General features: G+C 47.4%; 1 protein-coding gene across 7 annotated transcripts in view; it reads left to right on the top strand.

Annotated features, from left to right (window-relative positions):
- Positions 1 to 18,062, top strand: part of THRB (thyroid hormone receptor beta) — a 439,267-nt gene that overhangs the window by 408,833 nt on the left and 12,372 nt on the right. For all 7 annotated transcript variants that reach the window (XM_070364186.1, XM_070364190.1, XM_070364183.1 and 4 more), the window contains 4 exons: positions 1,869 to 1,969; positions 7,441 to 7,588; positions 10,555 to 10,760; positions 15,979 to 16,125. In XM_070364186.1, the coding sequence (XP_070220287.1) occupies positions 1,869 to 1,969; positions 7,441 to 7,588; positions 10,555 to 10,760; positions 15,979 to 16,125 (602 nt within the window). The remainder of the gene's footprint in view (positions 1 to 1,868; positions 1,970 to 7,440; positions 7,589 to 10,554; positions 10,761 to 15,978; positions 16,126 to 18,062) is intronic.

Here is an 18,062-nt window from a genome sequence, read left to right as displayed (position 1 = left end):
CAGGGAAGCCCTGCAGAACCTTTTTTTTTTTTAGATGGCCTTATTCATTCTACTTTTGAAGTTATTTTTAGAAAAAGACCAAAAAAAAGAAAAAGACCAACACCAACACTTTCGGAGAGCCAGAAGTCAAGATCTGGGCTTTCTTCTCTGCTGTTAATTTCTGGTGTGAGCCTGAGGAAGGCCAAACTGATGAAGACCGGTTCATCTCAAAATTACTTGCTCTCTCAGAGCCTTTCCAGCTATAAAGTTTTCTTAATTTATTGCATGGTACCTAGATTGCCAAGGGATCAAGTCCCCTAAGCACAGGTTCAGAAATAAGCCTTTCGAAAGAGACTGTGATCCATGGCACCCCATGTGTCTCATATCCTGGCCTCTCTGGATCCCTCCGTATAAACCCAGCCCAGGGAGTCTCAGTTCTAGATGTACATAAGAATCACCCAGAGAGCGTTTAGGAAATTCAGTGCCTGTGTTTCTACACCCTAAGACCACTGAAATAAGATTCTCAGGGGGCTGGTCTCAGATTCAGTATTTTTAAATGGTTGATTCCAAGATTCAATTTTCTTTTTTGACTGTACCATGTGGTATGTGGGGTCTTAGTTCCCTGACCAGGAACTGAACCTGGGCCCTCACCAGTGAAAGTGCAGAGTCCTAACCACTGGACCACGTGGAATTCCCCATAAGATTCCATGCTTTTAAGCAGGATGATTCTAAGGTCTAATCAGTGTGGAAAACCCATGGTTTACCCAAGGGACCTATTGTATCACAGCATTAGGACGAGTAAAGAAACTGTTTCCCCAGCTCAGTAATCTAAGTTGTGATTGGGGTATGATCATGGAACAAATCCTTTCAGGAACAAAGAACAGGTAGCTCTTAAAAGACCTTATGTTTTCTTTTTAATAATTACTCATAATGTTACATATAACAAAAATGATGAATTCACTTATATTAAGTATTTTAAAATAAAATACTGGCCTCTTTGCTGCACCCGTTGGCTCCAAGGGCCATTCCTGCCTGCACAGCGAGTGTGCACAGCTGTTTCCAAGGCACTCAGAAATCCTGGGCCTGATACTAACTCTGCAAGTATGACCTAAGATCCTGGAGAAATCTACTGAGGAAGTGTATTGTCAGATAAAAACTTTTTAAAATTTATTTATATTTAATTGGAAGATAATTGCTTTACAATATTGTGTTGGTTTCTGCCATACATCAACGTGAATCAGCCACAGGTATACATATGTCTTGAGAGTCCATTGCACTGCAAGGAGACCAACCAATCAGTCCATCCTAAAGGAAATCAGTCCTGAATAATCATTGGAAGGACTGATGCTGAAGCTGAAACTCCAATACTTTGGAGTTGGACACGACTGAGCCACTGAACTGAGTACATATGTCCCCTGCCTCTTGAGCCTCCGTCCCACCTCCCACCCCATCCCACCCCTCTAGGTTGTCCCAGAGCCCCGGTTTGAGTTCCCTAGGTCATACAGCAAATCCCCACTGGCTGTCGGTTTTACCGATGGTAATGTACATGTTTCCACGGTGCTCTCTCCATTGGTCCCACCCTCTCCTTCCCACAGACATGGAGAGCAGACTTATGGACATGACGGGGCGGGGCGGGGCAGTGTGGGAAGGAGAGGGTGGGAAAGACTTTTAAAATGTTTTCTTGTTCAGTGTTTTATTTACTTTCTATATTTAAAACTAAATGATCACAATGTGCAAACCATAAAGCAAAAGTTGTGTTAAAACGCATAAAACAACTCGGTCGTGCCGTCCTCCGCCCTCCGTTGGTCCTCCCCAGTCCTCCTCCTGGCTGTGGCATCTCTGACTTGAACATGATGTCTTTCTCACCTCCTCTTCTGTCCTCCCCACAGGCTACATCCCCAGTTACTTAGACAAGGACGAGTTGTGCGTCGTGTGCGGTGACAAAGCCACAGGCTACCACTACCGCTGCATCACGTGCGAAGGCTGCAAGGTAACTGCGGGACGGCCCCTCCCCGGAGCTTCCGGAACGCAGCCGGAAGGTTCGGTTTGAATTCAAACCAAACCCCGACATTCATGGGCTGTGATCACCCGGGTGTCTGATGGACCTCTTCATTTGGGGGGGGGGGGGGGCACATATTCAAGACAATTTTTTTTTCAAATTGAAAATAACTAGATGAAGTTTTGCGAGAGTGTGAGATCTGGTGGCGCTGTTACTCAGTCGCTCAGTGGTGTCCGACCGTTTGCGACCCCGCGGACTGCAGCACGCCAGGCTGCAGCAGGCACGCTGGCCACTGTCTCTCAGAGTTTGCTCAGACTCACGTCCACTGTGTCTATGATGCTATCCAACAGGTAGAAAAAATGATTAAATAAAAAGAAATTGATAAAGGCTCCTTTTCAGTTTAAAAACGCATTGATATTTTATAACGTGTTAACCTCCCAAGAAATGACCATTTCTCCTCCTGCTTTATCTCGAGCATTTCCGGGGACAGAGTTGGCCTCAACCCCGAGCCGTTTGCCAGTGTGAACCCGACTGAATATGCTCACTTTCCAGGGCTCCATTAGGGACTATCTTTGAGGCTGCTTAGGTTCAATTCTGTGCTGAAACTGTCCAAACCGGCTGTTGGCACAGGCTGCAGTCCCTGGGTGAATGCTGGTTGTCCCTCAGTAATCACATCCTCTCCAGACTCACTTGCAGAAGACACTGGACAAGAATACGCCGGCAAACAACAGTCAGTGTGCTTGAGGAAAGTGAACCTGAATTTGCAGACTTACATCTTCATTATCAACATGACGTTGAGTTTCTGGCAAACATGTTTTGGTCCAACAACCTAGCCTAGGAGATAAGTGAGTGAAGTTGCTCAGTCGTGTCCGACTCTGTGTGACCCCATGGACTGTAGCCTACCAGGCTCCTCCGTCCATGGAATTTTCCAGGCAAGAGTACTGGAGTGGATTGCCATTTCCTTCTCCAGGGGATCTTCCCGACCCAGGGATCGAACCCGGGTCTCCCGCATTGCAGGCAGACGCTTTACCATCTGAGCCACCAGGGAAGCCAGGAGGTAAAGTTCACTGTAAAGGTAAACAGAGCTTAACCCAGGGTATTCAGCTGATGTTTTATAAAAGAGGTAGTGAAAAAATAAATAAATAAAAATAAAAGAGGTAGTAAGTCAGAGAAAGACTTTAATTTTGTTGTTGAACGTTTTATTTACCTTATTTTAAATGAAATGATCATAAACTTTGGAGCAAACATCATATTAAAATTCATAAGTCAGTCTTCCTCATTCATCACCTACCTCACCACCTCTCCTCTCCTTCCCTTCCTCCAACTACCTCCTTTTCTCCTAACCTTTGACCCTAGACCCCCAAATTCAACGTGTTAGCTCGGTTCATACTGATGGGTGTCATTTCCCTCGTGGAAGATTTTCCATGCAAACTCCCTTCTTTCTGTGCACAAAATTAGGAAACATGTAGCCTGCTAAAGTGTTAAGATGATATATCCAGTGAAAAGAGGTCATTTTTAAGGTCTCAAGGCAAGACTCTTTTTTTGGAATGTGATATAATATTGCTTTCATTCATCCAGACCCCTTTGATCTAGAATTTGTAACCTTTTAACAAAGATTGGGCTAAAGGTTGCTATTACATCTATGAAAATAATATCATAAGGAGTTTGATGACATTATTTACAAATAAGTTGCGGCTGCTTATTAATTGGGAAACTTGCAGACTGTCTCTTGAAAGGCCAATTTTATGGGCTTTGTTTGAAACTGATAAAACCATTTCTGTAGATGCTTTCCCTCATTCCAAAAGCTCAGCGATTCAAATGGGTTTTTTTTCTAAATTAGCCCCAGTTAAGAAGGCTTTTACCTACCTGATTATGCAGTGTTGAGATTCTCTCAAATCAGTTTTTAATGACAAATTTTGAATTCTAGGAGCGACTCTAATGAAAATTCCATTTAACATTCAGCTTCCAAAGTGACTCTAAAAACCCAATGTACCTTGCAGAGGACTTGATGCTCACTGCTGCTGTTTGCTGTTTAGTCATTCAGTTGTGTCTGACTCTTTGTGACCCCATGGACTGCAGCCTGCCAGGCTTCTCTGTCCATGGAATTTTCCAGGCAAGAATTCCGGAGTGGGTTGCCATGCCCTTCTCCAGGGAATCTTCCCTGACCCAGGGTTCGAACCCATGTCTCTTATGTCACCTGGGAAACCCAAGGGCAGTTACACAGATCACTTAACATAAGGACAGAGCATCTTGGAAAAAAAGCAAAAGAGATGTTCAAATGAAACAGGGCTTTTAAAAGTGGCCAAAAATGAAAAAAGTTGCACTTCAAATCTTGTTTATTCAAACCTATAATTTACAAGTATTTCTACCCACTACTCACAGTGTGCCGAGGGACTCTTTTCTTCCTGTTTTTGCCTGGAAGACAGTGGAAATCTTCCAGATCAGATGTTCCGTCCGTTGGGATAGGCCAGTTTTCATGCATCTTTTGTAGAAAGAAAGTTTATGCTCCTACAATAAATCACTTTTTAGCGCTGATTACGGCATCATCTGGACCACTAAGAAATGGATTCAGTTCTTCTCAAAATGCAGAGAAACGTGTCTAATGTCAATTTATAAAAGCAAAACCTCTGCTCACCAGCAACTCATCAGTGAAAGATATGTCCTTACTCTGTCCCTGAGACATCTCTTTTGTCTCAAAAAGATTTTTTATAAGTAAATATTTTCTATCCAAGTTCACTCGCAAAATTTGATGTTTCTCCCTTTTTAAAATTAAGGAACCTACCATCTTGGACATTTATTCAAATGAAGTGTTCCTTCATCATGTGTCAAAATTTGCTTCTATCATGCCTCAGGGGAAGCCTGAGCCTTAAAAAGGATCTGGTCCATGAAGTGCCCAAGAAGAAGCAGCGAGATGAGCCACAGAAAAGATGGCACTAAGAATGGCACAGCCTGCTGCCTCAACTTTTTTTTTTTTTTTCCAAAATAAGCCATGCATCAGTTATTTCATTCATTCCTTCTAAAGGTTCCCAGAGAAGCCTTTTTGGAAAAATGCTCATTACGTCTGCTTCTGGTTCATCACCTCGTCCCCTCCCTGCTCCTGTCTGACTCCTCCGTGGGCCCCGCCCCAGGACACGAGCCAGTGTGAGCAGATGAGGGAGGAAGGGTCTCCTGACTTCAGGGGAACAGTCTCCCAACTTCAGAGAGCGGTCAGCATGCTCGTGGAGGCCCCGGCCTTCAGTGTTGCCACCTCTAGGGAAACCAGAAGGAGGATGCCAGCCAGTGGCCCTCCTCCCTGCCTGTGACATCTGACTTCTTGCTAGCATCTCTGCTTCTTCTGCCTTTCAAGCGAGTGCAACCCTCGAAGGGTAGGGGTGGCGGGTGGAGGGAGGAGGACAGGGTGGAGGGGGCAGGCGGGGAAGCTTGTTTCCCTCTGCAGGCCCTGACGTCCAAGCCTGGCAGGACAGCCCACCATGGACACCCAGGAAACACATGTCAGCCGCTGCCCCATGTGTGCTTTTGGGACTCTTATGACAGTTCGTCAACGTCATTCAAACTAATGGGCTCAGTGTTTAAGGATGCAGAGCCAAATATAATACGACAGCTCTTCTGTTAGGACTTGAGTAACAGAAGTGACCAGGGATGAGCACACGCGCCCTGACGCCGAGTCCCTGAGTCTCAGTCCGCCATTCCTCCAGGTTACTCTGCTCTGCCCGATGGAAAACCCTTCCTCAGACCTTTTCCTTGTAAAGAAGAGTTCCTGAGTCTGTGAGGAATATGCAGATGGTATATGTACATAATCAAAGCCAGGGCCGGTTAAATGGGATAATTAAAATTTGGGCTTAATCCTGGTGGATCAGCTGGTAAAGAATCTGCCTGCAATGCAGGAGACCTGGGTTCGATCCCTGGGTTGGGAAGATCCCCTGGAGAAGGAATGGCTACCCACTCCAGTGTTCTGGCCTGGAGAATTCCATGCACTGGATAGTCCTTGGGGTCGCAAAGAGTCGGACACAACTGAGCGACTTTCACTAGATCAGCTGGCATCTAAGTCCAATTTATGCAACCAAGTTGGAGGTTCCTTTAAGCTTTAACAGGCAACGTCCTTTAAAACCTGTTGTGCCTTGCTAATATATACTAAAACATACAACGATGTGGTTTTTTGAGAGTGGGTGAGAAAGGACAGTTTATAGTATGTTCATCTAAAACATTTAAATAATACAGTAAAACTGGACTAAGTTTATATCATATGAGCACTTAAATAAGTAAGACTTGCAGTCCAATTCCCAGGTTCCAGTTCCAGCGTGTACTTGCCATGTGATTTGGGGCAAGTGATTGAACCTGTCTGAGGCTTAGTTTTTTAATCCCCGCAGTGGAAATATTAAGAGTACCGACCTCAGAAGGTTGTGGGAGAGACGGAGGCCGTGGCACTTGTCTGCAGCACTCTGCACCACGCCACTCACAAGGAGTGCTTTCTGCTGTTATGACTTGAGTACCATGTCCAGAAAGGATTCTCATGGGACACCGCCTTGAGGGTGTTACATAAGTCACCTAGGCCTGGAACCTCCTTCTTTCCTCAGGTGGCCCTCTCCTGTGCCTTGAGAGGAAGAAACACTGAACTTTAGGGCAAGTGTCTATAGACCCTGGAGAAACAGGGTGCTAGAAAAGGAGAAGTCCAATGCCTCGAGCTTTGGGGAAAATTTGGTAAAGAATTTGGAATTTTCTCCTCCCCAATGACTGTTGTTTTAAGGGCTATCTGAGCTGGTCACGGCCATCTCAAGAGTCAAAAACCAGAATTAAACTAAATCTCTAAAGGCAGTTAACACGTGCATTTAAATACTAGATAATTATATTACTAATTCACAGAGCATCACAAGTATCTAGCTTTTTTGTTCTCCAGTATAAAGAGCAAACCTCTTCAAAGCTTGGCTCAGACGGTAAAGAATCTGCCTACAAGGCAGAAGACCCAAGTTCAATCCCTGAGTGGGGAAGATCCCCTTCGTGGGGAAGATCCCCTGCAGGAGGGCATGGCAACCCACTCCAGTGTTCTTGCCTGGAGAATCCTGTGGACAGAGGAGCCTGGTGGGCTACAGTCCCTGTGGTGGCAAAGAAACAGACACGATTGAGAAACTTTGACACTGTGGCATTCTATAAAATGAAATAATATAATTTATTTATATGACTCACTGTTTGCAAAACATAAGTGTGAACACCAATTTTCCCGTTAGCTTTGAGTAAATGCCAGAAAGATGATGACTCCACAGCTTCTGACCTCTCCCTCTCCTCAGATTGAGACCTACTTAGATTCACTTTGGGTCAGCTGCCTGTACTGGAACAGGTAGAGCTACAGGCCTGTATACAGGTGAGGTCCAAAACCAGCCACCGTGGTAGGAAGATGCAAAATGCTGGCGGGCCTTTATTTCTAGACAATCTGAAATGGCTGTCTTGGGTCTTTCTTTTTCATGTAGGGTTTCTTTAGAAGAACCATTCAGAAAAATCTCCATCCATCCTATTCCTGTAAATATGAAGGAAAGTGTGTCATAGACAAAGTTACAAGAAATCAGTGCCAGGAATGTCGCTTTAAAAAATGCATCTACGTTGGCATGGCAACAGATTGTAAGTAACAATTTGCTTCCTTTGCTTCATATTCAGGGAGTGGCGACTGGGGAAAGCGTGGCTCAAGGACAACAACCAGGCAGGAAAGAAAGCAGGAATGCTTGGACAGGGGGCAAGCACCCAGCCCTTTCAGGGACCCTCACTCCCACCCATGGCTGGTCGGTTTCCATCTGACCTTCGCCATCAGCGCCTGACTCCAGAGGCATCCGGATGATGGCTGAGGGACAGAGGTTAAACTGTCCCCATCACGCTTGCAGGACAGGCAGCCACACTCTGTTTGCACAGAGGTTACACATGAGGGGTCTTTCCACCCACCTTGATGAGGTGTAATTTTCCACACAGCATTCATGTGGTCAGAACCGCATGGACTAATTCTCTTTTTTTTTCAAAAGCAGAGACAGGAATTTATTTTGTGGGCATTTTTGGAGTCAGGGCACTGGCAGAAAACATCGTGTTCAGAAATTTCTAAAGAATGTGAACTTGAGTCCTATTGCATGACTCGTCCTGCCGTTGGCTTTTTGCTGTTGTTGGTATATTTTTAGCCCATAAAAACATTCCAAGCTGAAGTCATCCTCCCCAGTTTTCAAAGTGCCACAGCATATGGCAGTGAGATTAGCCGTCGGGGTCTCTTCTCCACACTGTGCAAGGGATTTACACCAGTCACTTTAATTAATCTAATCATGAAATAAGAATCGTGCCATTCAGAATGTGTGCCCTCCCTTTTGCTAGGTATCTGGGTTACTAGTTTCTTCTGGCATAAATTTTTTGCACATTGGTGAAGGATTTCAACTTTTAGTTTAAAGAAAAGAGGAAGGAAAAAAGAATGCAGTGAGGACCTCATGAAGAGGAAAGAGTCACAGCCACATTTATGTGATAAACAGAGTTCTCTAAGAACAACAGCAAAAATCTCTGGAACATCCTTGGTTTGCCCATTAAAGAAGACAGAAGGGGAATCTTTTATATAGAAAAAAAGGAGGAGGGTTGTGTCAGGGCGTGAGGCTGGAAACCATGGGTTAATCCCCACCTCTGGCTGAGTTCTTTGTCTCAGAAAGGCTTTTACCGGTTGCCAACAAAATGTCTGCTAAGGTTCTGTGGAGAGAAGGGACCTGCTGAATGTCCGTTGCATTGTTTTATTGGAAGTTAAAGATGCGAAAGTTGATGAGCTTTAAAAACTCAGTGTTAATCCACACTAGGTGGAAATTCATTTTGAGTGCAACTTGCTTGCATGTGAGGCATTCATTATAAGAGCTCAGGTTTTATAATCAGAAAAACTGTTGGCGTCCTGGGCCTGCCACTTACTAGCTGTGTGCCCACTGACTTAACTTCAGGTTTCCCTTATGTGAAGTCATCGCTGATCTTAGGATTCAACTAGAATAATACACGTCCAATTTGCCACGGTCCCTGACACCAGGGAAGCATTTGGGGGGTGGGGTTATAAGCACAGCCCTCTCCTTGCCTCCTTTTACTGGGTGAACCATGCTGACTTCACGGGGCTCACCCAGCCCACCCACATTTCTAAGTGCCCCCCTCACTGTAAAGATCCAACCACGTCTCCACGATCAGGGTCTCATTCTGTTTATGGATTCACCAGGCACTTTTGGTTCCCTTCCTCTGCTATGCCTGCTTTTTTTTTTTTTTTTCCTAGCAGGTCACACCTTCCTCAGGAAATGGCCCTAGGACAATGATGTTCTATGACTGCAGTCAGAGGTCCTGGGTCTTAGCTTGGTCCTGCCATTAACTTGCTGTGTGACTTTTGGGAAGTCATGATCGCCTTCTTCCTTCTCTGTGAAAGAGGGAGTTGGAGTAGATCAGAGCTGAGATCCAGCACTGGTAAAACACTACGACTCTGTAGTATGAGCCCTGAGCCTTTCCGTGCCACTGAGAGCTACTAAGCTTCTGGTGAAATGCTTTCCTTTTGGAAATTAACCACAGAAGTATAGGTTGCTCTTACCTGCACTTCTGATTTACCTTTTGCGTATCAGGGGTCCTCAGCCTCTGGCCCTGAACTGGTACCACCTGTCAGACCAGCAGGAGCGTTAGATTAGAAATGATATGTGCAATAAATGCAATGTGTGTGAATCATCCCCAAATCACCCCCCAACCTGCAATCCACAGGGAAAAAAAGAAAGTGTCTTCCACAAAATAAGTCTCTGGTGCCAAAAAGGTTGGGGACCACGGATAAATGATACAATTCATGGCTCTATTTACTGAGCACGTGTCCAGCATCATCATACTGATACCCTGAAAAGTAGGTCTTATTGATCCCATTTTATACTGGAAAAATCAAAAGCTCAGAGACCCTCAGTAAGCTGGTCACACAGCTAGAATGTGGTAGTCTCAGGATTCAAGCCCCAGTCTTTCTAGATTCCAAAGCCTGGGCTCTTTAATCACTCTGAGGGTTGACCAGGAATACAGCAATGCAAAGAAAGTATCTGTGAGGGCTGAGCTTGGCCTAGCCAAGCTCCTAGCCACTCCAATCAGCCTTGAGTAAACAAATGAAGAGCAAGACTCCTTTTCCCTCTGAGAAAGGGATACCAGCCTCTGTTTACTGCTCCAGAATTTTTTTAACCTGAAGTCCTTACTAAGAGCCGTTTGGGGAGGCTAGGGCTGAGGGGAAGAACAGACACCTTAAGAGTGAACTCAGATGACTGGCTAGACAGACCCACCTATGACCGTCTAGGTGGGATGGGCTTTACCTGGCTCTGCTTCGTTCTTATTTAGGGTCACCCTCTGTGGAGCTAAGATGCCCGGTGTCCAAGTGTGTCTCCCCCACCCACCTTCGTTTTGGAAAGCTTGCTAGGCTTTGGGGAATTGGTGCTGGGGCTTGTGGTGGACAATGGCTAGCCGGTGGCAGTTTGCCCCGAAGGAGAAAGGACTCGAGGTGACCCCCTCTGAGCCGCTCAAGCCCCGCCCTGGTCTGCCAGCTGTCTGGAGAGCGTCTGCTCTGTGTCCCTCTCCCCCCGCAGTGGTCCTAGACGACAGCAAGCGTCTGGCCAAGAGGAAGCTCATCGAGGAGAACCGGGAGAAGAGGCGGCGGGAGGAGCTGCAGAGATCCATGGGGCACAAGCCAGAGCCCACTGACCAGGAATGGGAGCTCATCAAGACCGTCACCGAGGCCCACGTGGCCACCAACGCCCAGGGCAGCCACTGGAAGCAGAAGCGGAAGTTCCTGGTAAGACCCCGCCCCTTCTGCTTCCGCTTCCGCTTCCGCTTCCGCTTCTGTTTGCCTCTGTGCCCTGGGTGCTCAGAACCTAGGATGGTGGTGTTTCCCGCCTGTTATTGATGGGAGCGCAGGGCCAGTCTTCTGCATGTGAGTCACTGAATTCTAATGCAGTTAGCTCTTTGCTTCTACTGTGAAGTACGCCAGCCCTGGGTCAACTGATTAGCAAAATTCTTTACCTGCCAGCTCTCCCTTTTTATACTCAGGTCTTCCCTCAGATGCCCATTTATATACATATTTCATCCCCTAAACTCACTCCAAAATATCCCGTTTAGAATCACCCCTATAAAGAAGTGACCCATATATTGAATGTATTTTTACATCAATGGAAGTCAAAACGTTGGGTTTTCAATGCTGTCAGGTCCAGGGGGGCGATGAGAATCTGGAGTAGGGTTGGGGGAGGGGAGTGTAAAGAAAAACAGGCCTTTCCAGACCCTTGGAATATCCATGTTTGACATTTTTATAAAACTAGGCATTTTATGGTGGTCCAGGGCTTAGGACTTGGGCTTTCAATGCAGGGAATGCAGTTCAGTCCCTGGTCAGGGAGCTGGGATCCCACATGCCTTGTGGCCAGAACATCAAAACATAAAATGGAAGGAAAAATGTAACAAATTCAATAAAGACTTTAAAAATGGTCCATGTCAAAAAACAAACGAACGAAAACTAACCATTGTGAAAGGCCTTCCTATCCATTGCTTCTTTGGACTTCACGACACTTTGGGTTGGGTAGGCTGGAATCACCATCCTCGCTTTACAGGTATGCAAACCAAGCCCCAGGCCTTCCAGTGTCCCACCTGAGGTTTGCCCAACATAAAGTGGCCAAACGGCCAACTTGGGTTTTTCGCCCAAGTCTTCAGCCAAGATAGCATGATTTTAATTATTAAAACAGCCACATCCATACCTTTAACTCAAAGGCTTGTAATGCTTTTCTCAATCGTCTGTAGAAAGAACCAGGAAAGGCATTGCACAGAATGATTTGCCAGTAGACTTTCTTCAGGCTGTAAGGTTACCCAGGCGCAAGGTTCTGTTCAGGACGTTGATGTTTACAGAGCCACTGCTTTACCCACCTGTCTCCCCCCCGTCATGGAGCTGACGTGAAGTGTATATTTTTTAGATCCTTGATATGTTCAAGGAACTGTCCCGCTTGGTCCAAATGCAAATAACTGTTTCTCCAGGGTATTTTTTCCTCGAGGGATGCTGGGGGAGACAGAACGCCTCCATCATCCCGTCTGTCTCTACAGTGAGCTTTGTTTCTGTCAGCCAGTCCCCTTCTGTGCCTGGGCCACCCCCGATCTCCTTGGGGGAAGGACAGGGTTCCATTCAGCTCTGTCACCTTCAGTGTCTGTCACATGTGTGGTTGAAGCTGACGGTAGCTTTTCCCTAAGGTGACTGCCAATCAATTCTTTCCTCCCTTTCTTCACCAAGGAGTGGTAGCATCTAGTCCTCTCTTCCCTTGAATCTGGGCTGGGCTGTGATTCCTTGAAGCGACGGATTTGGGCAGAGTGACTCCTAAGGCTGGGTCATAAGAAGCCTTGCAGTTTCCAGTTGGTTATTTTGGAGAGGGATGCCATGTGGTCTCTGAGGGAAGCCAACTGCCCTAACAAACTAAAAGAGTGAGAGTTCCCCTGCCTTGAGACCGCCATGCTGGGAGGAAGCCCCAGGCAGCCATGTGGAGAGACTTCCTACCCGCCCAGGCACCAGTGGTGTGACTGGAGTCATCTACAGATGACACCAGTCTCTGCTGAGATTTCATGAGGGACCCCTGAAGAACCACCCAGAACTCTGAGACTCAGTGAAAATGTATTGTTTTAAATGAAAAAGTAGTGTTTTGGGTTTGGGGAGAGTTTGTTATGCAGCAGTAGATAACCAGAACTGAGCGCAATAAATATCTGTGAAATGGATCATCGAGTTCCATGGATCCACCCTCAGAGACAGCACAGCTAAGCCCGCCGTCTCAGCCACTGGACACACTTACACACGCTCCCTGCAGCTGGGTGGTTGTGACTGAGTGTTTATGCTCAGGATTAAAAGTGACTCTTGGGGGTTGTGAATTATTCCTGCAAGGCCGTTAAAAATCCTTCATTAAAGACAGCTTTGCTTCATAAGTATCCATGTACGGAACTGGCTTCTATACACGAGGACTTGCATCTCCTGTGTGGCCAATACCACTTTTTTTGCTTACAACACCACTACATATATTATTTCATTCATTTTTATGTGATGATGGCCCATCTTGTCTGGAAAAATATTTGAAGAGGCCAGTACTTTGGCCACCTCATGTGAAGAGTTGACTATTTGGAAAAGACTCTGATGCTGGGAGGGATTGGGGGCAGGAGGAGAAGGGGAAGACAGAGGATGAGATAGCTGGATGGCATCACCGACTCGATGGACGTGAGGCTGAGTGAACTCCGGGAGTCGGTGATGGACAGGGAGGCCTGGCATGCTGCGATTCATGGGGTTATTAAAATAATATTTTATTTTTATTTCTTACAAAGATCACCTTATGTATGTGTGTATCCAACTCTCTACGTTTTTACCATCTTCCTTTTATTAGTTGATCTTTGTGAGAGAGTTATAAAGCAGACACGCAGGTGAGCCCGGCCACATTTCAGAGTGGCAGGGATCAGAAAGGCCAGCAAGGTGGTCTGCAGGGTGGCAGGCTGCTGTGTGCATCGGAATAATCACCCCCAGACTTCCTGATGTACCTTTTCCCTTGTTGTTGTTGTTCAGTCACCCAGTCGTGTCCAACTCTTTGTGACCCCATGGACTGCAGCACGCCAGGCTTCCCTATCCATCACTCTCTCCCAGAGTTTACTCAAACTCATGTCTATCAAGTCGGTGATGCCATCCAACCATCTCATCCTCTGTCATCCCCTTCTCCTCCTGCCTTCAATCTTTCCCAGCATCAGGGTCTTTTCAAATGAGTCAGGGGACTCTCAAGAGTCTTCTCTAGTACCACAATTTAAAAACATCAATTCTACAGCACTCAGCCTTCTTTATGGTCCAACTTTCACATCCATACATGACTACTGGAAACACCACAGCTTTGACTGTATGGACCTTTGTCAGCAAAGTGGTGTCTCTGATTTTTAATGCACAATCTAGGTTTGTTGTAGCTTTTCTTCCCAGGAGCAAGCGTCTTTGAATTTCATGGCTGCAGTCACTGTCCACAGTAGTTTTGGAGCCCAAGAAAATAAAGCCTGTGACTGTTTCCATTTTTTCCCCATCTCTTTGCCATAAAGTGATGGGACCAGATGCCATGATCTTCATCTTCTGAATGTTGAGTTTTAAGTCAGCTTTTTCACTTTCCTTTTTCACCCTCATCAAAAGATTCTTTAGTCCCTCTTTGCTTTCTGCCATCAGGGAAGTCCTTGTCCCTTAACTCAGTATAAGAGAGAGATAGAGACAGGAGAGAGAGGGAAGCCCTACCTGTGATTATCCCATCAATTCCATTTGCATCCGGAGAACCAGCAGCCTTCCATGGGCTTGCTATGCTGACAGTTGCCCCAAAACATAGTCACTGATATGAAACAAGACAGAAACCAGCTTTCTTTCCCATCCACTTGCTGTCCCCCCAAAGTAGAAAAAACAAAAGAACCTCCTGGAGAATCCAAAATAGGTCAATGCTGTCATAGTTTGCTATGTAGTGGATTGGAAAATCCCATGGACGGAGGAGCCTGGTGGGCTGCAGTCCATGGGGTTGCTAGGAGTCAGACACGACTGAGAAATTCACTTTCACTTTTCACTTTCATGCACTGGAGAAGGAAATGGCAACCCACTCCAGTGTTCTTGTCTGGAGAATCCCAGGGACGGGGAGCCTGGTGGGCTGCCATCTATGGGGTCGCACAGAGTCGGACATGACTGAAGTGACCTAGCAGCAGCAGCAGATTGAAAAATCCCCCCGCCCTCGACCCCAGTCTGTACATCTCCAGTCACACCTTTGGACGGCCTGGTCCACCCCTCTGACCTGGTGCCGTGGCGGTAGGAGAGTGAAAGAACCATCCTTGCTTGTCTTTGTGCTAAAAGGAGGCGAGAGCAGCAACAGGGGCGACGGGGGAAGCCAAGCAGGAAGTGGGTCCCCGGGGTTGGGTGTGGTCACTGCTCGCCCACTGCTGCTCAGCGCCCAGGCTCAGGCCAGCGGCACCCGTGCCCTGGGGAGCCGGTGGAAAGGCAGATTCTCTAACAGGTACCTATTGAGTCGGCAATTCTGGGGGTCACTCAGAGGCACAGTCAAGTCTGGGGCCTGTAGAGGCAGATGCAGTCTGTCCCCAGCGGTGGCCTCAGCAGCCACTCTGCGGTGAGGGGTCGGACTTGCTGGACCGGCTCCCGGAGCCCGTACCTCCTGCCCTGTCTGCCCTCTTCCCGCCTCCCAGCCTGGCCTCCTCGCCCCTGCATGTCCACCGTGACTCTGGGCAAAGGACGCCACCGTCAGGCAGTGTCGGCTCCTCTGACCCCAGGCACGGCCTCCTGGAAGAGCAGGGACCAGTCCTGGCCTCGGAACGGTCCTGAACCTCCCTGGGCACTCCTTCGCTCACCTGTCCATCAGGGACTGGGTGAGGACCACCCAAGGCAGTCATTACCATGGCAAAGACCAGAAAGGGCAGCGGGGAGGACTGTTGCTGGCAGGGAGCACCAGTGAGCACAGGAGATACAAGGAGAGGCCACAGCCTGTTGCGGTCCAAGCTGAGGAGCTAGCTTCGGGCTGGCCTCTGGAGGGCAGACTGGGACCCAAGCAAAAGGCATCGCAAGCAAGAGTGAATCCTTGGGTCCTGTGTGCGGGGCTCCCCCTCCCCTCCCACCGCCCACAGGAGGACACCCACAGAGTGTGCCCTGCTCTGAACACGGCACCCAGAGCCACAGATGTAGGTCCCCTTCATGCACTCAGAAACAGAGCAAGATTCTTGTTTCTCCTCCTCCCTCTTTCTCTCAGTGTCTTTCCACAGCAACAGCCCTGTGACCGTGATCACTGGGGGCCTTTGAAAGCGACGACCAAGAACATATATCTTTGCTCAGAGAACTCAAGGTCTTGGAAACTGTACGGTCTCTCACGGAATGACGTGGAAACCGTACAGTGTATGTCAGTTCAGGAGAGATTTCCTGCCGCGGGAGAACCGTGATCAATGACCTGTTCGGTGTCTTCATTTAAATCCTCCTTGTCTCTCCTCCTCAGCCCGAAGACATCGGACAGGCACCGATAGTAAACGCCCCAGAAGGTGGAAAGGTCGACTTAGAAGCCTTCAGCCATTTTACAAAAATCATCACACCAGCAATTACCAGAGTGGTGGATTTTGCCAAAAAGTTGCCTATGTTTTGTGAGGTGAGGAGATTGCTTTTCCTTCTTTGTTCGTATTCATGATTAGTTCCATTGAGTTCCTGAGTATTATGTGTAATTTAATTGTAATCAGTTGGGACTTATAAAAAGTCATATGAAAACCACAGCAGCACGAAATGACAAGCCACTGTCCCGCCTGTTTCCCCGCCTCCTCTGTTGGTCATCATCCATCAGCTTATCCATGTGAGGCTGATAAGGGGCCTCCCCACTGCCTGACTCCAGGCCCAGGAGAACCAGACAGTCTCACCTCCTCTCAGTTGGCATTGTGATGTCCTGGTTGCTGTGCTCAAGCCCACCTCATGAAATCCAGTCTCTAACAGATTGGCAGGATAGCTTTTGTTAAGCCCACTTTACAGATGGGGAAAATTAAGATCAAAGAGATGAAGTCTACCTGTGTGGCATGGGGCCACTGTTCTTTGAGTCTCTGTCTGTATTATTTCCACTTTATATCCCAGCAGGCTGGCTTTGTGGTGGTTTCTTCATCCTCAAGAATAAGTGAAATGGGGTGGGGTGAGGTGAGGGTGTCCCTGGCAGTCCAGTGGTGAGATTCGGCACGTCCCCTGCAGGGGGCATAGGTTTGAGCCCAGGTCAGGGAACTAAGATCCCACCTGGGATTCTCCAGGCAAGAATACTGCAGTGGGTTGCCATTTCCTCCTCCAGGGGATCTTCCAGACCCAGAGATTAAACCCGTGTCTCTTGCGTCTCCTGCATTGGCAGGTGGGTTCTTTACCACTGAGCCACCTGGGAAGGCCCATTTTAAAGAACAGATCTCCCATAATTTAGGTTATCTGCCTTTACGGGATATCTGATTTTTAATAATATAAATATTCTGCAACGAGCGTTCTGGTGCCTAAGCCCTGTTCACAGAACAGCCTGTTTCCTGGTGCAAATCCCAGAAGTGGAATTTAAGGACCTAAGCTGCTCATCTGAGGACTTTCCATGCGTTGCCAAATTGCCCTCTAGAAAGTGTGTCTACAGTCCCGTCTGTACCAAGGACGCCTTTCCTCTCACTCCCGGTGTCAGCTCTTGATTTTGGTGCTGGGTTGAATCTGTTTTCCCAAACCTCTCTTAGTCCTCTGTCTCTGGGCTGTGTCCTCTTTCCTCAGTCCTTGGCGTCTGAGAAAAAACTGGAGTTGGCTACTCCTACAAGGCAAGCTAGCCCATCAGTCCTGTGTTCCCCTTGGAATACCTACCAAAAAAGTTTTCCAGAAAATGTAAAGCTTAAGGCCACCAGCCACTGAGAGCTATGTAGTGAATGAAGGAAAAGAAGCCATTGCCACCAGCAACAAACACACCGTGCTCTGTGTCCTTGGCAAGGGTGAGAGCTCAGCCTGGAACTTTCCAGGCCCGAGTGTGGCACGCTTCTCCCGTCAAGCTTCCCTCGGGAGTTTAAGCCTGCTTCAAAGTCGTGATTCCACCTCTCTTTCAAGCTTGATATTTTGTAGTCTCCAAATTGAAAAAAAGTGAGGGGAGACCATTTTGACAGCAGCAGTACATATGTTTCTGGTGCTTGTGGCCTCCTGAGGGCCTTTACCCTTTGACACTATCTTTTTTTTTTAATCTTTTGGTGGTGCTGTGTGGCATGTGGGATCTTAGTTCCCCACCAGGGATCAAACCCAAGCCCTCTGTATTGGAAGTGCAGAGTCTTAACCACTGAACCACCAGTGAAGTCCCTTTTGACACTCTGGAACCCCAAAGAGGGCTGTGAAGGGCGCAGGCCGTGAGCTACCTGTGGAGTGGGCTCCAGATCCCAGGTGGGCCCCAGAACCGGAAGTTTCTGCCAGAGGCAGTTTGATGCAGCTGCTGTTCAAATCGAACTCAGGATAACTTTCTGCTGAGACCCATGCCAGGCCACCAACCAAGGGTTTCGAAAGCTCTGAAATGGCTGCTGGCAGAGCTGCCAAGAGCACGTCAGAACCGTT

The sequence above is a fragment of the Bos mutus genome, chromosome 27 (genome assembly GCF_027580195.1).
Source record: "Bos mutus isolate GX-2022 chromosome 27, NWIPB_WYAK_1.1, whole genome shotgun sequence".
NCBI classification, from domain to species: domain Eukaryota; kingdom Metazoa; phylum Chordata; class Mammalia; order Artiodactyla; family Bovidae; genus Bos; species Bos mutus.
The sequence above is the reverse complement of the archived record's forward strand: the minus strand, read 5'-3'. Positions and strand labels throughout refer to the sequence as shown.